General features: G+C 42.9%; 1 protein-coding gene across 1 annotated transcript in view; it reads right to left on the reverse strand.

The window, feature by feature from the left end:
* Positions 1–6,994: 6,994 nt before the first annotated feature.
* Positions 6,995–21,515, reverse strand: part of Tlk2 (tousled like kinase 2) — a 111,659-nt gene continuing 97,138 nt past the window's right edge. Inside the window, 5 exon segments of the mRNA XM_047544601.1 lie at positions 6,995–8,092; positions 12,070–12,177; positions 13,799–13,910; positions 19,284–19,422; positions 20,649–20,818. Of these exon segments, the coding sequence (XP_047400557.1) occupies positions 7,919–8,092; positions 12,070–12,177; positions 13,799–13,910; positions 19,284–19,422; positions 20,649–20,818 (703 nt within the window). The 3' untranslated portion in view covers positions 6,995–7,918.

The raw sequence follows: 21,515 nt of genomic DNA on the forward strand, positions 1-21,515 counted from the left end.
CTGAGCTAGTTCCCGTTCTGCCATTCACTTAGCCACATGTCCTTAAGCAAGTCAGTTCCCTTCTGAGCCTCGGGCATCTCTGAGGAACACATTTTTGTATGGTTACTCACTGTGCTTAGATTCCTTGGCATGAGTTTCCTCTTCCCCGCTTCCAGGGCTTAGCTTCTGCCACTGGAGGGCACCCAGGGGAGCAGAGCACCCCTCGCAGGCCAGGCCTACAACACAAGCTGAAGAAAAAGGAGCACAGGCAGGGAGGAAGGAGGCAGCTGGGTGGTCAGGCAGGGTGGGAGGCTGTAAGAAAGGAAAGACTTGGCCAGCTCTCACCTGAAGCAACTCGAGACCTCTCAGCTGGCAGGACTGCCCCACACTGCACCTCTCCAGGCCAGGGCCAAGCATGGGCTAGCCTGCGTGCAGTCCACCCTTTCTCCCAGCTCCCTGGCTATGGCATCATGGACAGGAGCCCACAGGGCTCCACTCAGCAAGCCACCTATCCACAGCACCAGAAGGCAGCAGACTCAGGATTCACACAGCCCCAAATATCAAAGTTTGGCTCTGCCTGCCCCAGGCTGTGCAGACTTGGTAAGTTCGATTCCCCGACATCCATGTCACTGTGGAGTTCTGTGGTTGGTCTGTCTTCTCTTGACTGGACTATCCCATCATGGTCGCAAACTGAACTTGAGAAGAAAATTTTGCCCACTTTCTCCAGATCCTTCCCTTTTTCCTCATACGGGTAACACCTAGAAGGGCTTCCCCATCTCAGGAGGGTCTCTGAATGTGGTCTACTTACTTTCAACACAAGCCTGTATTAGAAGACCACATTTTTATAGTGACTCCCAACTCTGGGTTTTCTCTCTCAGGGGCTACAGATGGTCACCTCCAGGAAGAAGGGGGTGTAGATTTCCTCACTGGGTCTAGGAGTCCAGACTCTGACTCCCAAGAACTTGGGACACAAACTCCCACTTAGAGGAGCCACAGGAATGTGGTCAGCTGTCATCAGGGCCCCGGAGTAAGCTCAGAGCAAGAGGGCTCAAGAACTGAGAGCCCAGGCTTCAGCAGGGGTCACTGCTAATGTCTCCCAGATCGTCACTGGCTCTGGTCTCCGCTTGGGAGCTGGAAAAGGTCAGGAGCAAGCTGGCTACTGGAATTCAGAGAGGGGCAGAAGTTCACCTGAGGCACTACAGCAAGGAAAGGAGGGTCCACAGAGTTGAGCTGAAGAAAGAGGTACAGTAGAGCAGGATGTAGTCCCAGAATTTTCTACCTCCCCACCCAGTGAGTGCGAGTGGCAAAGAAGGACATTATGTCACTCTGCTCTATAAAGTCCTCTCCAATCTGGAGCTATAGTGCCTCTGAGCCTGTTCATACACTGGGGATGGGGCTGAGCTAGGAGTCCAGGCTTCCTCTGGCCACAGCTCTGGCTGGCCAGCAGCTTCTGCACCTCCTTCCTTCTTCAACACGCTGTCCCTGCTGCTCCCTCACCACTGCCTCCATTTCCCCAACTCAGGAAGGACAGGTGGGGTGAGATTTTCTCTAGTCTCAGTACTTGAACCTCTGAAGCAAGGCTGAGGCCATCAACAGTGGCCCAGAGGGTGTAAAGGCAAAAGGTGGCTTTGCAGATGCAGAGCCTCCCCTGATTCAGCCTCTGGCAGAGTAGAGCCCTGGACCAAAAAAGAAGCCAGGTGGCTGCATCCAGCTAGCCCACCAGCCCCAACCCAGTCCCAAGAGGCTGGCCAAATCTTTCCCAGCCCCCAGTGGAGCAGCTAGTAGTAGGTGGGGCACCTGGGAGGCTCTGCAATGTTTTCCAGCTGTCTGGAGGGTGGTGGCCAGCATTTTAAAAAATGAAATGTCACAATGCATTGCATGTGAGTGAAGTTCTATTCTGTGGAATATGTACTGGGTGGAGATATGAGGTATATCACAGAGTGTGCTGCCATTAAACAAATCTGAAAAACACTGCTGTTGAGGACCAGTCACCTGGTCCCCAGCTATTCCTGCTCAGTCCCTGACCAAAAAGCACTGCCTCTAACACATTGCCCCACCTTTCTGTCTCACCTCTAGGGTCCCTCATCCACCTGCAGAGGGCTCTATTTGCCCTTCACAGACACTTCAGCAGGTCAGACTGCCTGGAGTCCCTCAGCCAGGCCCTGGGCTCACCGTAACCACAAGATGGCAGGTGAGGTTTGTGCAACCTTGACCCATTCCTGCGTATCCAATCAGGACACTTAGGAGCAAGACACATTTTCTAGAGGTAGGGCAGGACTGTGCCTTCCTATCTATAGACTACAGAACCAGATCTTAGAGAACGGTCAGCGCTACTTTTCTGTGAAGTCACACCCCCATTTTCCCACCTAAATTCACTTCTGGCCTGGACTGCAGGGACAGGGATGCTGCCCAGACTGGCTGACCTCATACTAGCCAGGAGGGAGAGGAGGGACACAGTGACAGGATCAGGGCAAAATATGCCTGGATCAGGATTGGCCTAATTAGGGCAAAACTATAACTTTTGCTAGGGATCCAAGTGCAACCTTCACTCAGCCAACTCTCCCCAAAGATGGCACTCAGAGAATCCACCTCACAAAATTTTCAACCTGCAGTCCCCTTCCCAGTCACTCCACCTCTACCCACTGACAGTCACCAATCCCCATGGGCCTGTTTCCTGGTTGTAAAATCAATGAGATATTTCCATCTAGCTTATGTCTAGGTTAAGAAGCAACACAGCTGAGACACTTCTTTGCAAAGCACAAGTGCTGAGTCCCTTCCCTTTGCCCCTCCTCAAGCTTTAGTTGCTTGAGTTGCATAGGAGGCCACTAGCACTGGCTGCTAGCAGGGCTGAGATTAGCAGAGTCCTCTGGCTGGACACTTCCCACCACACCCAGGAGGCCTGACCCAGGGCCAGTGGGGTGGGGCCCAGCTGGCCAGCCAGCTGCTCTCTGACCCCCTCTCACCATGGGGTCTCCTGGTCAGAGCCTCACACATACACACATCCCTTTACTGACTCCAGTCCCTGCTGGGCTCCTCCAGCACAATAGCACTCTTGTATTCTCTGCCCCCAAGAGGTCTCAGACCTACTCCCAGGCCTGCCTGTTTTCCCAGCCTCTGGCAGGTTCCCCCGACCCACCCGACCCACCCGCAAAGCTCACCAGCAGTCACTCCCTCTTGAACTCTCCTCCCCACTCCTCCCAAGAGCTGGGGCAGGCCAGCCCCAGGTTCTTCTCACACACAACACACTCCCATCCAGGCTGTCCCTTAGACTCAGAAGCAGTCTCAGTACAACAACTGATATTGAGTTATTGTGTATTTTAAAAGAAGGCCCAGGGAACAGTTCTTGAGTGTACCTTTAGGACCCTGTATAAGGGGCCGTTGTTGTTGGTCCCCATCACAACAACCAATATCTGACAGTAGTCCTAGAAGAGTCCAGAGCTTAAAATAAATTTTATTCCCAATGTAGGAAATAAAACAGGTCTCACCCCTGACTTTCAGTTGGGTGAGTTTAGAAGAGGCCCGAGGGCTGGGGGTGTAGTTCAGTAGTAGAGCACTTGCCTAGCATGCTGGAGGGCGTGGGTTTGGTTAAAAAAGAAGCCTGACTGTTACCCTCTCTGGTGATCCCAGCTAGACAGTCCCTGGCTGTGTTCTCAAAAGTTAGCCTGCATTAGCATCACCTGAAGGTGACACCAGAAAGCTAAGCCCTGCCTCTAGTTTCTGATCAGTGGGTGGGGTGGGGGCCTGAGACTGCACTTTTAAGAAGCTTCCTGGTGAAGCTGATGCTGCTGGTCATTTTGAGAACCACTAGCCTACAGGATTCTTCTCCCAGACTCACCCAGAAGCAATCCTGGAGTCAGACTAAGACACCCACTAACCTAGGAAGAGACTGGTGTTGAACCTCAAGTTGGAGGGGCCATTTCTGGAAGTCTACATCACCTACCCAAGGTCAAAGTATCACCTGACACATTGGTGAGGAGGAGGTTCTGAACTTCAAACCCATGAACTCCAGGACCAGCTAACTCTTGCACTTGGTCTTGTGATTTTTTTTTTTTTTTTTTTTTTTTTTTTTTTTGGTGGTACTGGGGATTAGAACCCAGGGCCTTGTGCATGGGAGGCAAGCACTTTACCAACTGAGCTACATCCCCGCCCAAGAGACAGGGTCTTTAAGTCGTTGAGGTTGGCCTTGAACTTGTGATCCTTAGATCACATTTTTCATTCCCCTCTTATATGCCAGGCCCTTTACCTATCTTATTGCTACTCCTCACTCCTACAGAGTGAGGAGATATCCCTCAAGTTTGCGGAGGTGAGATCTGAACTCAGACATAATTTTAAAGTTCAGACTCAGACTCAACCTCTGAGTGATTCTAACTCAAGAAAGGAAACAGATGGCTTGGGCAATTTGAGTGATGAAGTAAGGGAAGGAAGGAAAGAGGTTCAGAAAGAAAAAAGAAAATCACTAAAGTGGGTCCAGCTACTTGTAAACTGTGTCTTCTTATAAGAAGCCAATGCTTGCTTCTAGCTTGAGGATTCTAAGAGATAACTATGTTTAAAGAGCCCTACTGTCTAAATTAAGAAACATAAGAGTTCCCTGACTGCTAAACTTAGCTGGAAGAAAACCTGTCCTTCCAAGACGAGACAGTAGGAGGGGGACACACTTCCAAAAGACAGCTAGTGTGCCAGGTCATCCACAGAAGTGGGGTGCATGCAGTTCTTCTGGTGATTCTCTTCTCAATGCTGCCCATCCCCTAATGGAAGGGCCCAAATCCCTCCCCTCCATCTCCCACATTTCATCTCTTACTGGGCATTTCATCACTTCCTGGGCCTGGGCCTCCACTCCTGGATATGAGCCACCAGCTGGCCCTTCCCTGTCTTGTTCATTGCTGTTTCCCACCAACAAGCCTAGTTCTTAGCACATGAGAGGAACAAAGTGCACTGCATCAACCAATACATTCCCACTGTGCCTGAACTGTCCAGGGGGCTCTGCTGTCTGCCAGGACCCCACCATCTAACACCCTTGATCTTAAGGGCTGTGTTTGGAAGTTGGAGAAATAGAGTAAAATCAAGAAGGTGGGGAATTTTCCTCTTAAAACTTTAATATCCTTCCTCCTCCTGCCCCAAACTGGGAAAGGCCAGAATAGTCTGGCTGGGTTTAATTACAAGTTAATAAACACTTGTATCATTGTGTAAAATAAATCAACACTGGCAATAGGGGCTATCCTTGCAGAAGGTGAACCCCACTGCAACAAAGTCTGTCATGGAGAACTCTACCTAGTGATTTTACTGGCTCCTTCCAAGACCAGGAAAGGTCAGTGCTCTGTGTGCTCTCTGGGGCTGGCCCACACGGTGGAAAGATGTCTTGCTCTGACTCGGTCAAGCCCAACCAGGCCCTAAACTCAATCAAAGCAAGGGGAGACTTCTTCAGGATGAGGGGAGAAAAAGCAGATGGACAAGTCAGGTCCTGAGTTTCACTGATCAGCCCATGGGAAAAAAGGAGACAGGAAATTAGAGAAAAGGCATAAAGATGAACTTTTTATTTCAAACTTAAAAAGTCAATTAAAAAACTAAATTGTAGACAGGCACAGTGGCGCATGCCTGTAATCCCAGCAGCTTGGAGGCTGAGGCAGGAGGATCATAAGTTCAAGGTCAGTCTCAGCAATTTAGCAAGGCCCTAAGCAACTCAGCAAGAACCTGTCTCTAAATAAAATATAAAGAAGGGCTGGGGATGTGGCTCAGTGGAAGTGCCCCTGGGTTCAATCCATGGTACCAAACAAACAAACAAAAAAACTGAACTGCAAGGTCACTATAGAGAGGAAAGGGGAAAATGCACAGAACTATTATTTTTAGTTGATTTAACAAGGTCTCAACTTCATCTGTCTCTTCATGTCTTCATGCTACTATTCAAACTATTATTCAACCTGCTGCTCTCTGCTTAGCAGCTTGAAGGCAGTGGTTTTAAAAAAAAAAAAAAAAAAAAAAGCAGGGCTGGAGTTGTGGCTCAGTGGCAGAGTGCTTGCCTAACACGCATGAGGCACTGGGTTCCATCCCCTGGGTTCCATCCCCAGTGGCATAAAAGAAAATCGAAGAGAAAAAAACACATGCATGTGCACGCACACACGCATGTGTGTATAAATATCAACATTTTATTTCAATAAAATAGTTTTTAAAAAGTTGAGGGCACCAAGGCCTCTGGGACTGACTTCTTTCCTTCTGTGTTCCATAGGACACCTACCCATGGACTTCTCTTAGTTTGGAATGTTCCACCTTCTCTCAAGATGGCTTGATACTGAGGAGAGTGGGGCAGGCCCACAAAACAGAAAGTGTCATCAGTGACATTTTTCACGTGTAAAAGAAGTACTACAATCATGAGCTATTCGAGAGCTTTGCCCTTCCTGACTCCCGTCCAGCCCAGGGAACAAGCAGGCCTGCACGCTACATCTTTAAATATTTCTGGCTGAGCCCTCTTGCCACATCTGTCAGTAACATTCCAAGCTGGCTACCACATGTTCAGGCTCTGGCCTCCTTCCCTCTCCTGCCGAGGGCTCTGCTGTTTCAAGGGCACTATGGGGCCACATGTCTCCCATTTCAGCTTCATCTTCAGTTAATCACATGTCTCAGAAACGACCGAATGTTTTCAAAAATTAGTTCCAAAAGAATGTTCATAGCTGAAATACCTATTTTCCTTGAGATGATTTTTTAAAAATTCCACTTGATAAATCTATTAAAGTGAGTTAAAGTGTGTGTGCACATGCACACATAGACACACACACCAGCACACACCCACCAAATTTAGAGTACTAGGAGAAGACTGTTTCCTGCCAAAAGATCTAACAGAGGAAAGCTTATGTGCTGATCAAGTTTTAATAATGTGGTTAACAAGAAATGTACACCATTTAGCAAGCACACAAAGACTGTGGGTAGAACTACCGATCCCTGGAGCTTTCAGCTTCCCAGCCTGTTTTCTGCCTACCTTTGGAGTCATTTCGATAGTTACTACATTCAGAGAATCCAGGAGGACTGCATGGACAGATGAACCTTTATTTAAAAAAATAGCACTTCAAATAAATTAAAAGGGACAACCGTCAAGTGTTCAAATTGTGAAGAAATAGTTGAAAACCTAGAGAGACTCCAAGCTGCAGTCTTCTAACCTCATTCTTTGTCCAATGGCAAAAACCCGCGCATTGCAGTACGTCTACTCCCTTCTTTCCCAACTGAGATGAAGGAAGCAATTGCAAGCAGGAGACCAGACGGAGGAGAAAGCTGCATCTGACTGGAATGAACATTGCCACGTACTTGCTAATACGGGTTTCACTTTATGACCAAATGTATTCTTTTAAAAATAAAAAAGGGGGGGAGGGAAGCTGCATGTTTTTTAAAAATTGAAATTATTTAGGGATAAAACACTAACTCTAGTGCCTTTAACGGGCAATAGCAACTTTTTTCCTCCGAAGTCAAACACCATCCCCAGCTGAGCCTTTGTGCTACAAGCTTTTCAGGAGATGTTACCTAAACTTTATTAAAAGAAAAGAACAAGTTTAAATATAGACACTGGACTAGCCCAGTCTGTATTTTCAAGTCCACATTCTTCATCTGAAGCATTGCATCAGGGACCCCCCTGAGTCTGCATATTTTCAAGTTCACAGTACATGGAACCAGTTTTTCTTTTTAATTTTTTCCTCACTCAGAGCAGCCACACACAGTGGCCGTTGACGCCAGAACCTCGGGCGGGGCCTTTTCCTATGAGGCCTGGCCAGAGCTGCCCAAGGTTTCTCCTCAATGAGAATCGATGCTGTCATGCTCTATGGATGGGAAAAAAGCAAGAAAATAAAAGCACCTGGTACAGGTTTCATGAGATCCATTCGGATTCGCTAAGTTCCAAACCCGCTGCTGAATGCTGTTTGTCCACTCTGTGTGTTAACAGTTTGTGGCCTTGGAGTCGGTCTCAATTTGAAGAACTGTTATTGGATGCCCCAGAGGTTGATGCAATAGCAGCTCCAGCGGGGCTACTTGTGGAGACCGACTTTCGGATATGAGGCAGCAAGTAGGGGTCACAGGCCAGCTGCTGGACATCGATGCGGTCTTCCTTTCGGTAGGCCAAGCATCGCCGGATAAACGCCTGCAAAGGAAAATTTCTTGTAGAAGGTTGCAGCAGACAATCCCAGCACCCCAGAGGGAAGAGGCTCTGGATCCACTGCCATGGGCCCAAAGCAGACATCTCCTACAGAGAAGGGGCTTAAGGCCTTTCCTGGAAAACTATCGGGCAGACCCAGGGAAGATAAGGGAGGGCACCTCTCTGCTATTAGAGACTTACCATCCCCTGCAGAAGGGCCTCTAAATACGTCGGCCCCTAAAGCACTAGACCAACAAAAAAAAAGTGCTTGTTTGGATGGGAAAAGTCTAACTTCAAGGTCCTGCATCAATAAACCATGGTCTCATGTGAACTTCCAAGGAAGTGGAAATTCTAAGCTTATACTACCACCAATGCAGTAAAAGGAGAATGACAATGATTGACATCACAACGTGTCACAGGCTTTGAAATGTTTTCCCTCCATACCCCATTATTCCCCTGAAAGGTCATTAAACAAATGATCAGGTACTATCTAAACATTATTGGGAAAACTGAATAGGATTATATCCCCAAAGGTACTACAGACACAAAAACACATAGTGAGGGAGTTTGACAAGGAATTCAAATTTATTACCAACATAGAGGTTTTCTTTCTACTAGGTATGAAAGGTTATGTAGTGTTACTTCTATAATTCTTATCATAAATGACCTATATAAGATTTATCATTTTCCGCTTGCTTTCTTCCTATCAATCAACTAGACAGTTCATTTATTCAGTTTTATAATGCAACTATTTTAAATAAATGAATCAATTCTGAAAAATCTAAAACATCATTATCACCAAAAGCTAGTAGGGTGATGATGATGTGCCAATGTAGGTTCATAAACAATAACAAATGTACTTCTCTGGTATGGGATGTTGATATGGGAGGTTGCAGGAGAGGGGCAGGTGGTACATGGGAACTATGTATTTTCTGCTCAATTTTGCTGTGAACCTAACACTGCCCAAAAAACCTAAGTTTACTTACAACAAAACCTATAACAGACGATTTTCTATTTTTTCCATGTTTAATTAACAAAAGTATAATGCTACCAGGTGCAGTGTGCAAATCTGTAATTCTAGCAACCCAGAAGGTTGAGGCAGGAGGATCAAAAGTTAGAGGCCGGCCTCAGCAACTAAGCAAGATCCCGTCTCACAATAAAAAAATTTAAAAAAGAAAGGTGGGGGATAGCATGGGAACATAGTGCAATGGTAAAATAACCCTGGTTTCTATCCCCAGTACAAAAAAAAAAAAAAAGTATAATGCCAAATCTGTGTTTTCAGAAATCAAAGATACTTACTTGCTTGATTAAAGTATTTGGAAGATAAAAACAATTCACAGGAATGACTATAACAACACTTGGCTTTTAAAAGAGAACTTTCTGCTGGATGTGGCAGCACATAGTTATATTCCAGTTTACTTGGGAAGCTGAGGCAAGAAGGTCAAAGATCACAAATTCAAGGCTAGCCTCAGCAACTTAATGAGACCCTGTCTCAAAGTGAAAGGACTGGGCATGTTGCTCAGTGTTAGAGGTCCCCTGGGTTCAATGTCCAGTACACCCCCGCCACATATACACACACGCAAAAACCTTTTTTAAGAGTTTAACAGGTCCTGTAGGGTCAGACACTGGTAAAATAAATTTCTTTTATCTTGAATTTTCTTTCTATATACCTGCCAGTGTAGGCTCTTAAAAGTGCAAATGGATCACATAGTTGCCCTAATTACACCCCTTGCCTGCTTTCCACCACGTTTCATAATGGCTCAGAGCCTCTTCTACCACTCTCCCCTCTCCTCTTGGACCTGTGAGCTCATTCCCACACCTACTTCTATCAAGAACTTTCCCCACAGATCTACGCATGGCTCTCGCCTTCACATCAATGGTTCAAGACACTGCTCAAAATGTCTATTCATCATCGAGGCCTTCCCCAACCATGCCATCAAAAAAGGAGCTCCCACCTTCCTAGCCGACCCCTCCCCAGCTTACTCTAATTTATTTTCTTCATAACATTTATAACCATCTGAAATACATCCAATTGTGTGTTAATATCTCTCCTACTGGAACGTAAGTTCCATAAAGACAGGGAATGCATCTGTATAGTTTACTGCTACATGTGCACAATTCCATCTCCACTACCTACAACCCTGTCCAGTGACTAACAGGCACTCAATAAATATTTGCTGTGAAAGGAGAGGGAGAGAAGAGGGTAGGGGTTGGAGAAATAACATATTTAGAAGGAGGAAAAAAAAAAAAAAAGGGAAAGGCAAGTAGCAGAAAAATTCAGAGTATTTCTGTATTCTTTACAGCAGGTCCATCCAATTTAATGTCAAGAGCATTTATTCATCTATTTATTGAATGAATACTAGAATTTGACAAAAGTGGTATAAAGAAACAGTCTTCAGAGATCTGACAGATGAAAATTAAACATCTTTCAGGCAACCTGTCCTTCAGTGTTACCTGGATGGCAGATGGCATGGTCACTACCTAAGAGCAACTGCAGAAATTACTGAGTGGCAAGTGATTCAGTTCTCCTGAACCTCACAGTTACCCTGAAAGTGTTTCTGTTTCATGGGTGAAATAAAACAACTCAGAAAGTTTAAGTAAATTGGCCCAAAGTCACAAGTTGTTGAGTGTAGTGCTGACATCAAAATTAGGTCCATCAGGCTTCACCACTGGACTCTCTCTAGCCTCTCCCAGGAGTCAGAAAATCCTCCTGTGCCTTAGGAATGTATTACAGAACTCCTTTCTTGCAGATTTTGTTTTTTTGTCAGGTGGGGGGAGGAGGTCCTGAGGATTGACCCCAGGGGCACTTTACCAATGAGCTACAGTCCCGGTTTTTAAATTTTTTTGCGATCCTCCTGCCTCAGCCTCCCAAGCCACTGGAATTGCAGGGGGATATCACTGCACAGAGCTCTCCCTTGCAGATTTAATTTATTGGTTATGGAGTGCTTAAACTCCAATGATGGGGCAGAAAGTTACCAGTTAGGAATTACAAACAAGTGCTAAAGATTTCATTCTTTTCATGTAAATACATCAGCGAGACCACTTGGAAAACAGACTCCTTTCCAATCTACTTCACATAGGTGTGCTATGAGGGAACAGCAAGACCGAACACTCTTAAAAGGAATTAAGACTCACACTGCTTGCTTTGACTTTAAAGTTGCTGAAGGACCATCCAATGGAGCTGACCACCACTGATCTTAAATAGCTCTGGTTAATACATGAGATCAAGTATATGAGTAGCTAATGGAATCTTGGTTTGCATATGCAGCAAGACTGATATTTATAGCTTTCTTTCACCATTTCCACTCCATGTTTCCTTGGCCCCAGTGAGTGTTTAGATATGCCTTCACCAACTGCTATAGACTTTACGGTTTACCACTCACTGCTATTTAACCCCAATGCCTTAGTACTCATATTATTCCTCCCACATGGGACGTTGCTCACAAAATTGATAATTCCTGAATAGGGATGAGGCTGGGAATCCTTCCTATAGCCCACAACGCCTGGTACATCACCAACCTACTGTTCTCCTTTCTCTGCCCTGACTCTAGGGAGGCTTTGTGGATTAAAAAACCCACCTATCAACATTACTTTTATTGGACCTGGAGATGAGATGGGCAGAGTATAAGCAATATTCTCTTATTTTTAGGAATATTAACTCATGCCTATCATTTTTTTTTTGGTGGAGGGGGTGGTGGGGGGCTGGGGTTTGAACTCAGGGGTACTTGATCACTGAGCCACATTCCCAGTCCTGTTTTGTACTTTATTTAGAGACAGGGTCTCAGTGAGTTGCTTAGTGCCTTACTTTTGCTGAGGCTGGCTTTGAACTCGTGATCCTCCTGCCTTAGTCTCCTGAGCCCCTGGGATTACAGGCATGTGCCACCATAACTGATTTTCATATCAAATAATTACATATCCACTATTACCCAAAGAAACAACAGAAAGAAAAGCAGTCAATTCTGCTGCTGATGGGTCAAACTTACCTTTGCTTCAGGTGTTACTACTGGCTTTGGTGGGAACTGTACTTCAGTAGCTTTAAGAATAGTATTCTCCTGTAGAATGTCTTGCTGGGACTGGTTATGGCCAAAGGGCTGTCATATTAAAAACAAAACAAAACAAAACAAGCAAATAAGGGTGGGTCTCTGATTGAGAATACAATTCAGTGCCACAGGGAAGGGAGAGGAAAATACACCTCCCTGTCCATGGCTGGAAGGAATCCTGGAGATGATTTCCTCCATTTCACAGGTAAGGGGGAAGGCTCACAGTTTAAGGACTAGGTCAAGGCAGAGCAGGGACCGGCAGCAGCATTTCCTATCTCAAGCTTTGTTCATCACAAAAAAGGGGGAAAATTCAGAGCAGGTACCAGCAACCTCTTCTACTCCGAGGGACACCTGTGGGTCTAAGCACTACACACATGTGCCTGCCCCTGACTCGTCGAAGATGCAGACAAAAAAGGATAGAAAAGGAAGTAGAAGAGTAGAAGAACTAAGGAGAAAGTGGAACAAAAAAGGGCTGGGGCCACTTAGTGCCAGTATCTGTCCCCAGATTGCCATTTCCTAATAAATTCTTTTTTTCTTTTTAATTTTTTAGGTGTTGATAGACCTTTATTTTTATTCACTTATTTATATGCAGTGCTGAGAATCAAATCTAGTGCCTCACACATGCTAGGCAAGTGCTCTACCACTGAGCCAAAACTCCAGCCCTGATGAACTCTTTAAAATAAGTTCAAGCTTACTTTCATCTCTACCATCTTTCTACTGAGAGACCTTAAATGATTCTTTCTAGATGACCTTTACCACTACTATCAGCAGCCAATTCAAAATCATCAAAGTATATAAATAATAATTAAGCCCCACTATTTTCCCTGAATAGTCTCCCTGTTTCAGAGAGGTAGGAGAAAGACCAAGGAGAAGTCAAAGGGGACCCTGTCATCTGGATTAAGAGCTTGGTCTTGGGAGTATAATCAAAATGTTAGGAGTTCAGAGGTGCTTCAGGACTCCCATCTAGCTTATAATCAGAGCCTAATGGGATCGCTGAGACACACAAACACTGAAGACTGAAATAGGAATAAATATACACAACTGGAACCCTGTGAATTTATAAGTTATACTTACAAATGTGAAAATTCATTAGATGTAGTTTACTACCTGGGTTATTACTTGTTCAAATAACATCACCTCAATCAGAGATAAGAGACAAGAGATACTTTCTGACATGACCTCTCCAGTATAAAATGTAAAGCATGCTTTCATTAACAACAGCTTTAACTAATGGGTAGTTAGAAATAAAGTCTAGGGATTCTTTTTTTTTTTTTTTTTTGCGGTGCTGAGGATCGAACCCAGGGCCCTGTGAAGTCTAGGGATTTTCTAAATTTTATTCTTAGGACCCTTGAGAATGATCTTGAAAAGACTGTTCACTGTAAACTACTTCATGTTAAATCCCTACACATATGAGAATCAAAACATGTTCTGGATCTAATTGAGAATAGCAAAAATGCATGTTTTCAATGGTCCAGCAGAATTCAGTAGGTAGCCTGTACTTGAGAATTTGTGCTTATGCATAAAGCTATGTCTGTATTTTCTTTGAACTATTACTTTTGGGATTCCATTTAGTATTTCCCAATGATTAACTCCAAGAACAAATCCACAAATTACGATGTATACATGCCACAGAGGAAGCAAATCAAGCTGCTGCTTCACCCTTCTTCCTTACCTTCCTTCCATACAGACACTGGTAGAAGATCACACCCACTGACCAGACATCGACTTTATTTGAGATCTTTGGTGGTTCTTTCCCAACCACAAAACACTCTGGTGGTAAATACCTGGGGAAAAGATAAATAAAAATTCTTAGGAAAGTGAACATATAAATCTAAAACAAGTACAAAAAGGCAAAATAGGGCTGGGGAGATAGCTCAGTTGGTAGAGTGCTTGCCTTGCAAGTACAAGGTCCTGAGTTCAATCCCCAGCACCACAAAAAAAAAAAAAAAAAAAAAAAAAAGGCAAGATAAAAGTTATTGTTGATAATAGCAACATCTGGGCTTTAAAATAAACTTAGAAAAATATGACAGTCAGTGAAAAGATCTAGGAAGATGGCAATGCCCATATAGGCATTAAAATACATTTCTTGTTTTACAGAGAGAGGTAAATATTCTCCTTAGTCTGCAGTCTCCTTTCCTGGAGTTGTACCTAATTCAAGTGTCATTCAACATGGGTTTTTTTGGTGGTCCTAGGGATCGAACCCAGGGCCTTGCCCATGCTAGGCAAGCACTCCACCACTGGGCTACATAAACCTTTAAAAAAAACCTTAACAGGTTTTTTTAAAAATATTTTTTAAGTTGTTGATTGACCTTTATTTCTTTATATGCAGTGCTGAGAATTGAACCCAGTACCTCTCACATGCCAGGCAAGTCACTGAGCCACAACCCCAGTCCCTCAACAGGTTTTTAAATGGGGTGGGGACACAAATGAAAAGACTTTCTTTTTACAATCACTTTATCAACAAACATTAAAATATAACTAGAAATGGTTTCCTTTCATGTTGCCTGAAGATGTCTCTAACATCAATAAATGATTTGTTTTTGTTTTATGATGCTGGGGATTGAAACCAAGGCTTTTCACTGAGCTATATACTCCCAGCCCTTAAAAATTAGTAAGTATTTTCTTTTGTTTTGTTTCTGATTTTATTTTTTTGTTTGTTTGTTTGTCCCTGGGGACTGAACCCAGGGACACTTTACCACTGAGCTATATCCCCAGCTCTTTTCACTTTTAAAATTTTGAGATCGCATTACACTAAGTTGCTGAGGGTCTCATTAAGTTGTCCAGACTGGACTTGAACTTGAGGTCTTCCTGCCTCAATCTCTCAAGTAGCTGGGACTACAGGTGCGTGCCACCATGACCAGAAAAATTAATAAGTGTTTTAAAAAGCCAAATTAATTCAGGACTCAGTATAAATCTGGGTGGGGGGGCTACTCAGTCCTGTTGTTGTTTTTTTTTTAAATTTAATTATTTTTTTTTGGAGTGGTACTGGGGATCAAACTCAGGGCCTTGCAAGCACTCTACCAGCTGAGCTATCTCCCCAGCCCTGTTTTTTTTTTTTTTTTTTTTTTTTTTTTTTAAATCAGGGATTGAACCCAGGGGGTTGCTTAACCACTAAGCTGCATTCCCAGTTCATTTTTATTTTTTATTTAGCTACAAGAGTCTCACTGAGTTGCTTAGGGCCTTGCTTGGTTGCTGATGCTGGCTTTGAATTTGCGATTCTCCTGCCTTGGCCTTCAATCATTGGGATTACAGGCGTGTGCTCTACTCTGCCTTGTTAAGGTAGCCTCTTTGTGAAATCTTGACCAGAATTAACTCCATAAAATCAAGGGTGAGTTGGTGTGGTGGCACACACTTGTAATCCAATTCCTTGGGAGGTTGAGGCAGGAGAATCACAATTTTAAGGCCAGCTGGGGCAACTTAGTAAGACCCTGTCTAAAAGGACAATAAAAAGGACTGGGGCCATTCCTCAGTATCTAGAGCACTTGCATGATATGTAGAAGGTCCTGGGTTTGATCCATTGTACTGCCAGCAAAAACAAAACAAACAGAAACAGGGCTGGGGTTGTGGTTCAGTAGAAGAGCACTTGCCTAGCATGTGTGAGACACTGGGTTTGATTCTCAGCTCTGCATATAAATAAATAAATGTCTACCAACAATAATAAAAATTAAAAATAAACCAACAAATCAAAAGATATTGAAGTCCAAATTATCAACAGGTTTTATATTTTCTACTTTAAGGGGGATTGGGGGCTTACTGGCAGACTAACAAAGAGAGTAGTGAAGCAAAAGTCAAACTTCTTGCTAGCACAACTTGTTTTCTCACCTAAATTCCTTCCCTCCCCACGAATGGTCTCTAAAGAAACCAGAGGACAGCTGACCACATCTAATTGTAAGGTATGGAAAGTTAAGTGCTTCTGGGCATTCAGGAAACCAAATATACCTAGAGTCTTACTTTGGCACAATTAGAAGGTAGAATTCTGAAGAGAACAGATCAATTCTATAGATTTTGTGCTGGCAAAACCCATTCTGTGGAAAACTCCTCTATTTTGGACCCTCACTGTGTTCCTGGTATCAAATCTAAACTTAGAGCTTAAAGGGACCATAAGAGGTGAGAGGCAGATGTTCTTCCTCCATTTGCCATCTCTGTCAAATTTAGTTCAAATGAAAGGCTTCCTTTCTTTTCTTTTTTATTTGTTTGTCTGTTCATTTGTTTTGTGAGGTAGGAGTCTTGCTATGTTCCCTAAGCTGTACTTGAACTACTGGTCTCAAGCAATTCTCCTGCCTCAGCCTCCTGAGTAGCTGGGAATACAGACTTGTGCCATTGGGCACAGCTTTCCCCGCTCCTCTTTAAAAGAAGTTTATTCACTTGTCCCTTATTTTTCTTAATAAATATTTTTAGATGATAAGGGCCTTTGACTAGATGATTATTTCACAATGAAAACTTTCAGCCAAAATGTGCTGAGGGCTGGAGAGTATAGCTCAGTAATACAGTGTGTGCTTATTAGCTTGTAGGAGGCCCTGGATTTGATCCCCAGCACCACAAAAAACAAAACCAAATAACCAGCTGGGCACAATGAGTAGCTTCTGTAGTCCCAGGTCTGGGGGGATGGGGAGGCTGAGGCTGGAGGATGGCTTGAGTTTGGCAGTTCGAGACGAGACTGGGCAACATAGTGAGATACAAACAACAAAACAAAAACAGTTTCCAATTTATGGCACTAATAACAGGCCTACAAAGTAAAGTTCTTAAAAAACAAAACCCACACTGAAAAATTAAATATGGATCCAGAACTTACCAAGAAAGAAAAAAGTCAAAGAAACAAAAAATATAGGAAAAAAATTCTAAAAGAACATCTCTTCCAAGTGCCACAAAAACCTCCCTGGATCCAAGCTTTCACAGACTTGATTCTTTAATATACAAAACTTAAATATGATCTTAGATAAATAACAAACATAATCTTGATTCTAAAATGATCATTTTAATGTGTTTATAACTTTTGGTGGAGGTGGTACGGAAGATCAGGGGTTGGTGAACTCATCCAAAGGCAGCACAATAATTTGGCAAGACTTCCAGAATATAAATGGCACATGTACTTGACAGTACAAGTCTGGTAAATCATTTTCTAGGTCTCAGTTTCTCCATCTATAAATGAAGAAATAAACTAGTTCTTCACCCAAATAACACTGAAAACAAAGATTCTCATTTCCTGTCAAGGACTCTGGGAAGAGTAAAGACTGCGATGATGCAGTCTTTAACACTGAACTGTGTTAAAACACACACACAGCTCTATTTCTATCACACTAAAATCCTCTCACAGAGAAATGATGTTCAAGGCATAGTCTATGGCTTACTTTATTTTAAAGAAGTAATCAATGTAGAAGAATTCTGGAACTACTAAAAACTGCAAGTAGTCACTCAGAATGTTATATTCTCCCTGTATATTTGTAGCTCTCTGGGTCATCTTAAGAGGATCACATAGGGGATGGTGACTATGATGTTTCTGCTAACACAGAGACTCTTCAAACCTTCAAAAAAATCTATAAAATTTTTCAGAAGCCCCCTTTCTTACTTGCATTATGAAAAATCTTCAAACATAATCTAAAGTAAAAAGAATAGTAAAATAAATCCCCTAGTAATCATTCTCCAGCTTTAATAAGCATCACCATATGGCCAATCTTTGTTCATATACACCCTTTCCCACAAACCCCCACCTAAAACACAACTTTGAAGCACAATGTCTTTTTTTTGGTTTGTTTGGTGGTACTGGGGAGTGAACCCAGGGCCTCATGCATGTGAGGTTAAGCACTGAGCTACATCCCCAGGTCTTCATATGATCTTTATTTAAATTTCAACTGCTCACTTTTTTCATAACTAAGCTTCAAGCATTAAGTAGCAATAAGAAACATGAAAATAAAAGGACCTTTTAAAAAGAAAGAGCTATCAAACACAAAACCCAAATCTAAATTTCAGCAAATTTATATAGTTGAGGTACATTCCCCAATTTCCAACAGCAGATATTTTTTGCATCAGTTAGTGACAGGAACACTAACCCACAATAACTATCATACCAAATAAACACGGTAAGTGCAGCTTCTATTTTAAACCTCAAATTTCGGAGTTTTAATTTAGAGACTGACTCTTTACTATAGGCACCAACTCCACAAGCACAAGGAGCAACAGAAAGCAGAGTGTGGTGCACAATGCGTTAGTAGCCTCACTCTGCGCTTAGTCAATGGCAAGGTCCTCTTCCCTGTCTGCTTCCTTCCTTTCATTCCTAGTCAGTATTTGGCCCAGGGCCCCCAGTCCCAAATTTAAGTGACTCCGGACCCTGGGTACAAGAGCATGTTACTCCTTCCTTAGTGCTAAGGAACCTTTCCAGGTTCAAAATCATAGATACCAATATGTGGCTTTGTATAACCACCTTAGAAGGGAAAAGAAAGCTTTGTTAACATGCTTTTACAATTACAAAGTTAAATGGTTTGGCCACAGGTATGTTTTATGGTTCTCACTGTCAAAATTAATAGCAAAGGGAAAAAAGTAATAGTAGGCAGGAATAGAAGAGGTTATAGAATTGATAGGCAAAACTAGCTGGAGTAGGGTGGTTGTGGGGAAGACAGGTGATAGCAGATGGTGAGAAGAAATGTGTCTCACAACTTTGTAGAACATGGCTAACAGACATGGATAAACTTCTGGTAAACTATGCTCACTTTTTCCTGTATAGATTTCATGGGATGCTGTGGGTTTTTTCCATCCTGATCTTCACAACTCCTTAATTCTTGATAGTCCATCATCCTCAGGCAACTCTAGAAACAAATCCCTCATCCCATTAACCCATGAAGAGAGAGACTTCCGTTTGTACTGAAAAGAATTTGGGGCCACTCTTTATATACCACATGAGCAACCTCATTCTCTACTGACTTGTAAGGGCAGTCCCGTGGAGAAAACACACATCTCAAAGACCTGGCCACACATAAGGTTTTCTCTCTCTCAAGGGTTTTCAAGAGAGGAAAGAAAAAGTAAGACAATTAATACAAAGGGTCAAACTGCTGAAAAGACAGTTACATTATTTCTGCCTTAGTACACAGTATATGGAAATTGGCAATTACCAAGGCAGAGCCACATCTCCACCAGTCAACTTGCCAGGCCTCCTGGATACCTACCAATAAGTACCAGCACCTTGTGACGTTAGCTCCATGCCATCCACTGAATTGTAGCTATCGTCATCCATGATCTTGGAAAGACCAAAATCTGTAATTTTTATCTCTCCACACGCTGTACCATTTACTAAAAGAATATTACCTAAAAAAGATAAAAATCTTCGTGAATAAGCAGAGACTTTACTTATTAAGAGAAAAATCCAGTGTAATAACAGACAAAAAGGGAAAAACTGAACTCGAATTCTTGCAACCATCCAAATCTTTGGAATAAACTAACTCTGGGTGCTACAGGAGAGTCCTTGATGTCTATTGGAAACTTCTGTTTTCTAAGAATTACCTGCCTAATGTGCCAAAACCACTACTATGAGCACTGGAAACAGAAATAACTCGCCAAAGTAAAATATCACTTGCATTGTTGGTCAAAATGGTGGGAAAGCTTCATTTGAACTTTAGTGAAATCTCTACCCTATTTAGGACAGAAATGTGTGGGGGTATGTGTGGGGGGCGGTTAAAAAAACAAGCAAGGAATGGAAGCTAACATCACAGCGCCACCTACAGGTCATATGGCAGGAAAGTGCACTGAATTCATAGATGCAAAACCTGGTCAGAGTAGCCATTATTTTTAAAAATCATTTTATTATAATTAATTTTTCAGTCACCTGACTTCTTTTAGAACATTAAAGAATAGTTAATAGTGCTGGGCGCAGTGGCGCACGCCTGTAATCCCAGCAGCGTGGGAGGCTGAGGCAGGAGGATTGTGAGTTCAAAGCCAGCCTCGGCTACTTAGTGAGATCCTGTCTCAACATAAAAAATAAAAAGGGCTTGGGATGTGGCTCAGTGGTTAAGCACCCCTGGATTTAATCCCCAGTACCAAAAACAAAAACAAAAACAAACAAACAAAAAAAAAAAAAACAGAGAAATATACATATTCTTTGCTGACGACTATCAAAGTTATGTGATAATCCTACAAAAAGATAAAAAATTTTCAAAACTTAAGGAAATGGGAGGCACATATGCAAAATAAGTCATTTTGGGTGCACTTATCAAAGAGACTTGGAGTAGAGGAACCACTACATAGTGTGAGTAATGAGAAAAAGCAAAACTAACTTGCCAGAACAGTTCTTTCTCAATGTGACTGACATCATAGAGTGCCCTGGCTCTGCAGACAAAGGCCTTGTTTCTCCAGAGTGTTTAATCTGACCCACCCACCTGCCTAACCCAGCTTTAGAGGCAGGACTCCTTGCTTCCCACACCTACTGGGGCAAACTAGAGTCAGATGTTATGAGGCCTCCTTGGTTCCTGTCAAATTCTCTAACTGTACAAAATTAAAAGTCAATCAGAAAACTGTCTCCTCAAAGTTTGACATACCTGGTTTGAGGTCATAGTGTATGATGGGAGGTTTTATTTCATTTAGGTACTTTAAAGCATTCACAATCTGCATGATAATGGATCGGGCCTCTTTCTCCGACATTAATTTGTGCTGTTTCAGGTAGAAGTCCAGATCATTTCCCTCACAGTACTCTAACACTGTACAAAACCTAAAGACAAATAAACCAACATTTAGCCATGGGATAAGAACACGCCAATTAAGATGATCTAAACCAGTCCCAGAAAAACTTTAGGCCATTAGCTTCTCAATTCTTTCTCTGTTCCTTAAAATACTCTTCTATTCTTTACTCAGTATCTTCTACCTGAGTGGTTCACAGGAAAGTGCTTGCTCTTTTGAAGAAGAATTTCACGCCCACCCTGTTGGCATTAGCTCTGCTGAGAGTCACCACTGAACAGCTCTTCTGGACCCCAGACTCGAAAAACACTGACAAGAACTATAAGGTATGAGTTAGACATCTTGTGAGGGTCTCCTTTACATACTCATATCATGCACACAATTCTAAACAACTATGCTGTGATCAAGTGCACAATTCTCAGCAAACATTTTATATAACCCTGAGTACTGACTGTGAAGAAGAATACAGAGTTTGCCCAGGTCCCAAAAATTGGGTACATATTATGTATCCTGGCAGTATGGCATAATGCTACACAAATGTGTTATTACATGGTATTGGGTCTATATTTTCTTCATTTATGTCAACATAGATGTACACATTTAAGATCCACATTTAAGATGACATGTCATTAGTGGCATTGTGGGTCATGTGCCTATCTTCCAAGGTGTTAAAAATTGAAGTAAGGCTTTTTGAACTATTCCAATATCCCTGAGAGATGAGTACCTTTTGA

Source organism: Sciurus carolinensis, chromosome 3, assembly GCF_902686445.1.
Source record: "Sciurus carolinensis chromosome 3, mSciCar1.2, whole genome shotgun sequence".
NCBI lineage: Eukaryota > Metazoa > Chordata > Mammalia > Rodentia > Sciuridae > Sciurus > Sciurus carolinensis.